Genomic DNA, 7253 nt, shown 5'->3' with positions numbered 1-7253 from the left:
ATGTATCATTTGATGTTTTTGTGAACACAATTATGATAAAATTCGACATACGCACGCACGTACAAATAATTAAAGAAATATAAATAAAAAAACAAATATATATATATATATATATATATATATATATATATATACACTTATACTTTGTGTGAACGTGTTTCACATTTCACAGCTTCCAAAACGTTGAAACATTTTTCAAAAAAACAAAAAACAAAAATTAAAGTTAGAGAAATAAATGGTCACGAAGTACGGCAGTGAAGTTAGTATAAATCAAGAGGTGAGCGTCATGTTGACGTTAGTTAAATTGACCACTCGGATCAAAAAGAGATTCCTACCTGCCCGGCAGCCCACTCTTAAGTCCGGCATAAATCAACAACAGACTCAAATGAAATCTTTCTTAGTCCGCATCGCTACATTACTTCACAAACTCTGCTGGTTATATTTTTCTATCTTTCAAAAGTGCAAAATGTTTGTCTGTCTAATAAGCAGAAACAATTTTTCATTATTTATAATAAATTGAACGTCGACTTGCTCAGCCGGTTCGAAATTCATGTTGAAACATGTCTCAGAAATTATTTTCTCCGTACATTCATTATTTAAGTATATCCGTTACAATATATCACTCTATGCAACGAAATATACATACATATATATATATATATATATATATATATATATATATATATATATATGAGTATATATATATATATATATATATATATATATATATATTTATATATATTGGATTATTACTGTCAGAAATGCAATTATTGATGAAAATCAAAGCATGTTCGGCGTTGGTTAACTTCCTATTTAACTTTTCAATTTTTCTAACGGTTGATCGTAAATCATTTTCAAGTTTTTTTAGTTCAAAATCAAAATTTTTGTTTATTTTATGCATGATAGAACAGAAAAGCTTTTTCAGTATTCCCATACCATCTTCGGTGTTCAAATTGATATGGTTAGTCGTTAATTATAATGGGACAACATTCGTTATTGCCATTGAGGCATAAAACTTTGTTTGTTTCTTTGGTGTAGACTGAGGTTTTAATTATAATTTTTTTTTGGTTGGAGTAGTATATTCGTAGTTTTATACTTTTGTTTTTGTTGGTTGCTCGGACATTATTTTTATGATTTCTTTTATGATTTTTTCATTCTGTTCGAAAGCAGTTGATATATGGTTCTTATAATATATTACTATGTATTTTTGTTACTATTGTTGGTTGCATTGTTGTAGTTGTTGTGGCTGATTTTTGGTTCTTTGCGTTCTATTATTTTTTGGATTATGGAATTTTTATATCCATTATTAGTGAGTAGTTTTTTAATTCTATCTAGTTCTGTTCTCCTGCTTCCTTTATCAGAAGAGTACGTATTGGCTCGGTTTACAAAGGGAGTTTGATAACAGAATTGAATTATCATAAAAACTAATAAGCTAGCATTTAGCTGTTTCTTTTGTAAATCACATATTTAAAATTAAAAAACTTTGGTGTTACTTTGGTGTGTACTGAGATTTTAAGTTCATTATGAGTATTTTGTATTAGTACGTCTAGGAATGGTAGTTTACTGTCAGTTGTTTCTACACTTGGTACAGACCAAAGATGAACTATTAATACTTTTAATAGCTTCATTAAAACATTTTAGTTTTTGAGGCCTAATTCATTTTGTACATTATAAATATAAAACACATATTTGATTTCAACACTTTCCAAGGTGCACTCACAATTCACAATTGATCCCTGACCAACTCCACACGGCACAATCCCTGATGTACCCTAGGAATGAAGGATCAGTTGGACAACTCTCTGACCAATCGACTCCTCAACCTATCGTTGATCAAAATTTGTTTTTTAATTTTAAATATGTGGTTTGAAAAGGAAACACCTAAATGCTAGCTTATTAGTTTTTACAATAATTCAATTCTGTTATCAACTTTTTTATGTGTAAAACGTTAGTCTGACATAAAAACTGACAAGAGAGATTGAATTAGTTAATTTAAGTAAACTTTTGAAAAAAATTTAAACTCGCAACCATTAAGCTGCTGTTTTGCATGAACCGTTTTAGAAAGATGCAACGAGGGAACAAAAAATGTTTCTACAAAAGACTGAGCAGACAGACGGATAGACAGACAACAGACCAATCTATCTTAACATGCATCTATCAAGATCGGTCACCTCCACTCTTAATGCCCATCAGATGATCGCTTTCAAATGCATGTACTTTCTTTAGTTTTCTACTTTAATTTTTTACAAAGAATTTTTAATTTTTTTGCCATTTTGTTTGTGTTTTTATTTTGTGTGTACGTACAATGTACATACAATACATTTAAAACTTATATATGTGCACGAGGTCTCTTTCATCATTCACACAATTATTTCAAATTTTTAATAAAATCAGGTTAAAACACTCACAGATGTAGTTTCAAGTGAAAAAATACTTACATACGAGTTAATATAATATTTTCAAACAAAAAATACTTCACATTACATAATAAAACTTAAAAATTCTTAATAATATATATTAGAAAGTAGACATGAATGACTGAGCAAAGGAAGAAAGGAGTTAAGAAAGAAAGAAGTGACTTAGTGTCTGCTAGATTATGCGTAGGATTGATGCCGCGATTTCATGTTGTGTATTGGTGAACTTTTTAAATATTCAAGCACTCTCTCAACTTCTCTCTTTCTCTCTATATATTTTTCTTTCTTTTTTTTCTTTATCTTTCTTCCTTTCCATTTTTTTTACTACTCAAATAATATTTTATTTTTTTATCTGATTTTTATTCAGTCATATGATTATGATGATGTTTGAAAACCGTGTTTGGTCATTGTTATAAGTTATTGATTGTAACTGAAGATCATAGCCAAAATCGTAATTTTTTTCATGTTTAATCAAGTATCAACTTTATCATCTTTTTGGTATCATCGTCATCACATTTTCGTGAAAATAAAGTAGCAACATCTTCAAAACTTTCATCCTCAAAGTCGTCATTACAGCACATCCCTACTTTTTTTATCATCATCACAAACATCATCATACTCATCATCAACAACGTCACCATTATCACCATCATCAACACCAGCAACGTCATCATCATCATCATCACCAACACCAACCCACTCCACACCCCTTCAAACTTTGATGCACATATGTATAAATAAAAAAAACACGGTTCCAAGGAGTCAGAGTTGATGCTGAGTAGTTGTAGCGTGAATAAAATGCATCGACAAATGTTGCCATCAAACAGCATAGTTGATGAGGAGGGCATAACGAAAGACATGCATCATGCACTCTATATCAGTCACTGCTCATCAGCATTTGTTCATCATGCACTGTTCATCATGCACAGTTCACCATGCACTGTTCACCATGCACTGTTCACCATGAATTGTTTGCCGAGCGCTGTTCCTCATTAGCTGTTTGCGTCAAGCGTTGTTCAATTTCAAATGTCAACTCGTCACAGTTTACTCCGCAGTTCTCATCAAAATTCATACAGTAATATATTTCATCCGTTGGATCTTTTGATAGTAGTATTAGTTAATGACAACTTTTAATCTTGAAGGTGATAATGACAAGAGAAAAAAATTAAACTTAATTCACATAAAACAATAAAAATTGAATTAATATACTTACAATAATTACAGAATGATAAGACCAGCCAACCAACAAATGAACAAACAAAACGAGAACAACAACTCGTCCTTAAAGAAATTCAAATGCACACGGCATACAACATTCATGATATTCAGCATGTTTCAATTGTAAGCAACACTGACGAAAAATTCTTTGAAATTTCTTTACATTTGTTTTTTTCTTTATGCTTTTGTTTTTCCACGTTATTTGTTAACGTATATTGTCGTGGCTTGTTATTGTTCCTGTCTTATCCGTTGTTGCTCAATGTTGGTGTGTTCTTTTTCTAAACACTAATCTTGTTTTTGTTATTGAGACCTTTTGAAGTTTATAACATGCTGGTAGGTGCAGTTGTTTAATTGCCTATGTTCAATAGTCATTATGTTCTTTTAACATTGAGATCGTTTTTACGACATTGCAGGCCAGCAAAGTACATTGTAGGAAATACATGTAGTCTAGGAAGGCATGGATGTCCTGCCCTAAAATACGATGTTAATAAGTAGTTGAAACCATACTAATTGCTGGTGCAAAATTTTAAAGTTGATACCATTTGAAATTTTTTAATTGCGGCCGTTGGGATATTGCTGATTCTCTGTTTATTGACATTGATAAAATAGAGGATGTTAGAGAGAGTCGGAGACGTGTTAACTTGTGGCTGCATGCAGAAAAAATGAGATGAGGAAACTGAAGATGAGGATGAAGATGATGGCGATGATAAAATTAATGATAGAAGAATGATGATAAAGATTTGGTCTTATCGACTGAATTCGTGGTCAAAGATTACCTAATTGTAATGGTTGTGTAAGTGTTACTTATTGTAAAGATCACATTGGTGATAGAAATGTTAACGTGTAACAACTTCTTATAATGTGCAAATCAAAGAAATAATATTTTGGAAAAAAAAATCAAAAAATTTTTCTCCGACAAAACTTTAACTCATAAAAATTTCTTTATCTAAGCACCCATTGAAAAAGTTTGATGTCATTTGCTCGGCTAAAGTATTTGAATTGAATATTTCATCCTTTCTTCAGTTGTTTGTTATAAATATTAAATGAACAAATTCAGAGACTACGCATTTTTTAAACTTATTAGAATAAAACAAAAATTTTGTAGCCGCCACAATGGACATCAACTTTAAGAAAAAGACTTGAAAACTCTTTCCAAAACAACAACGTTACTTATGCTATCTTCAAATTTAGTTAGTCAAATAAATATTTTAATAAATATTTCAAGACAATTGAAATAAAAATTATCATCAAGAGAAACAACAAGCAAGCTGTATTTGAATTATTAAGCTCTATCAAACAATCAAACATTAATAGCACGCACGTACAGACGTTGTCACACGAAACATGCTATCATACACATCATTCATGATACCACATTCAGTATACTCACAAAGAAGCTGGGTGTACTGCATAAAAGTACAAAACACAGTACACACATAACACTACGTGAAAGTACAATGTGAATGTAAATAATAATATACAGTACATACATGTACGTACAAAAAAAAAACAATACACACATAAAAGTACACAAGTGAAGGTAAATGAAAGATACATGTAAGAAAGTACAAATTCACAGTTCTCACATGAAAGTAGGCAGACGAAACAAAAAAGAAACTTAGAAGTATGTAGACGTAGCCATTGGACGCCAAGAAAAATCTGTTCGTGCATAAATGGCTTCAGGAGCAGTAGCAGAAGATACGTTGACAAAGCATTAGAAAGATAAATGTATAGAAATGTAAAACACACAAATGACACAATCATTAAAAATTCAAATATATGCAATCGCATCATGGCTAGGAAATGATGAGGATGATGGTGCTGATAAGCATAATGACGATGTTGACGATGATGACGATGATGATAATGACGATGATGAAATGGAGGTTATCTACGATGCTTGTCATTCATAAAATTTAAAATGAGTGGGCACAAAGAGAAATAAAATCAGTTTAACCTGCAGTTACAGTCAAAGTAAATAGCATATGACGACGATGTTGCCGAGTTGATTAAATTATTTTAGAATTGATCCAACAATTTAAATTGAAAAGCGATAAATGAAAATGTTTGAAGAAACTTAGGAAAAAAATTTCAAAAGTAATAATAATTATATATAAATTTGTAGTCCATTGATTTCGAGAAGTCTGACTCATGACAGACTATCAGATTCAATATTTCGATCGTGTGTCCGAGGATAAAAACGATATCTATCAGTGCGATGTGAACTAAATAGAAATGACACTGGGGAAATTTTATTGTCGTTAGCATTAGCGAAAACTGTACCCTTGAGTTTAGCAGACAATCTAATTTTTTTCAAAATTAAGGTAAACATTTTATCATGACGATTTGTGATTCTTTTCAGAGCCGCAACTGAACTAAAATTTGACAAAACATGCTTGTTTGCTGGAGTGCGTTACAAAGCGGACACAACACGTTAGAAGACTTACCCCTTATAGATAGGCAAGCATTTGTGAGAAGTTGTTGAATTAAAGCCTCGCTTAAAGTTTTGAATAAAACTTCTGAAAGGTTAGCAGTAAATTTGGGCCAAGGGGCAGCTTAGCCTGCGGGAATATGTTCTTCCACTGCTTTAATGATTCTCCCTGGAAAGGTAACCCCAGCAGATGATTTAAATCGGATTCCTGCTGGCGAGTTTTTAACTTTTGGAATGTTACATCTATTAAATGTTCAATGAGGAAGCACGTTGTCAATCTTAATTTAACTGTTGTAGGATTCACTCCATAAGTAGTTTTGACATCTCCGTTAATGCAAATTCTAAGATAATTGTGAAGTTTAATTCGAAGTGATTCGGCTAAATTTTTCAGTGATCTGATTTGCAGCCTCCTGATTCTGAAATAACGTAATAAGCACTCATAATGAGCTACAACTATTAACTATCTGCAGAAGTTGTTTTTATGTTGCTAATATATTTTATTTTAGAACAAACGGTAATTTACGGATTTGTTATTCGCAGTCAACAATCGAAGAATAAACCAACGTGTTTCAGTCGGGTATCATTCAAATTAGACTGTAAGTGCTTTGATAAATTCATCAAACTCTTTCGGGTTATGCGATTTTTCAAATTAAATGAAAGAACAAATGAATGAAAGAATGTATGAACGTATGAATGAATAAAAAATTAAATAAAATTGAATTGCTGGAGTTCGTATGAAGAGCAAATTACTTTGTATGTCTGTGTGTGAATTAATGTGTGTGTGTGTGTACGTGTACATGTGTTGGTTGTTTATGAGTGAATGGGAATGGTGTGTATGTATGCATATATGTAGGTGTATGTATGTATGTATGTTTGTATATATGTATGTCTGTATGTATGTATGTATGTATGCATGCATGCATGCATGTATGTATGTATGTATGAATGTATGTATGTATGTATGTATGTATGTATGTATGTATGTATGTATGTATGTATGTATGTATGTATGTATGTATGTATGTATGTATGTATGTATGTATGTATGTATGTATGTATGTATGTATGTATGTACGTATGTATGTATGGATGGATGGATGGATGGATGGATGGATGGATGGATTTGTGTATGACTGTTTAAATATGTCTGTGCGTGTGGGTTTTAGAGTTTGTGCGCGATTATGTGACCG

At 31.4% G+C, this 7253-nt stretch overlaps 1 protein-coding gene across 1 annotated transcript; it reads left to right on the top strand.

The window, feature by feature from the left end:
• Nucleotides 1-235: 235 nt before the first annotated feature.
• On the top strand, nucleotides 236-3410 carry HELRODRAFT_159280 (hypothetical protein; the record flags this gene model as incomplete). The annotated part of the gene is made up of 3 exons (XM_009011168.1): nucleotides 236-294; nucleotides 1711-1864; nucleotides 3174-3410. The coding sequence occupies 3 exons, from the start codon at nucleotides 236-238 to the stop codon at nucleotides 3408-3410; spliced, it is 450 nt and encodes a 149-aa protein (XP_009009416.1).
• Between the last annotated feature and the right edge of the window lie 3843 nt (nucleotides 3411-7253).

Source organism: Helobdella robusta (genome assembly GCF_000326865.2).
Source record: "Helobdella robusta unplaced genomic scaffold HELROscaffold_1, whole genome shotgun sequence".
Classification (NCBI taxonomy): domain Eukaryota; kingdom Metazoa; phylum Annelida; class Clitellata; order Rhynchobdellida; family Glossiphoniidae; genus Helobdella; species Helobdella robusta.
The sequence above is the reverse complement of the archived record's forward strand: the minus strand, read 5'-3'. Positions and strand labels throughout refer to the sequence as shown.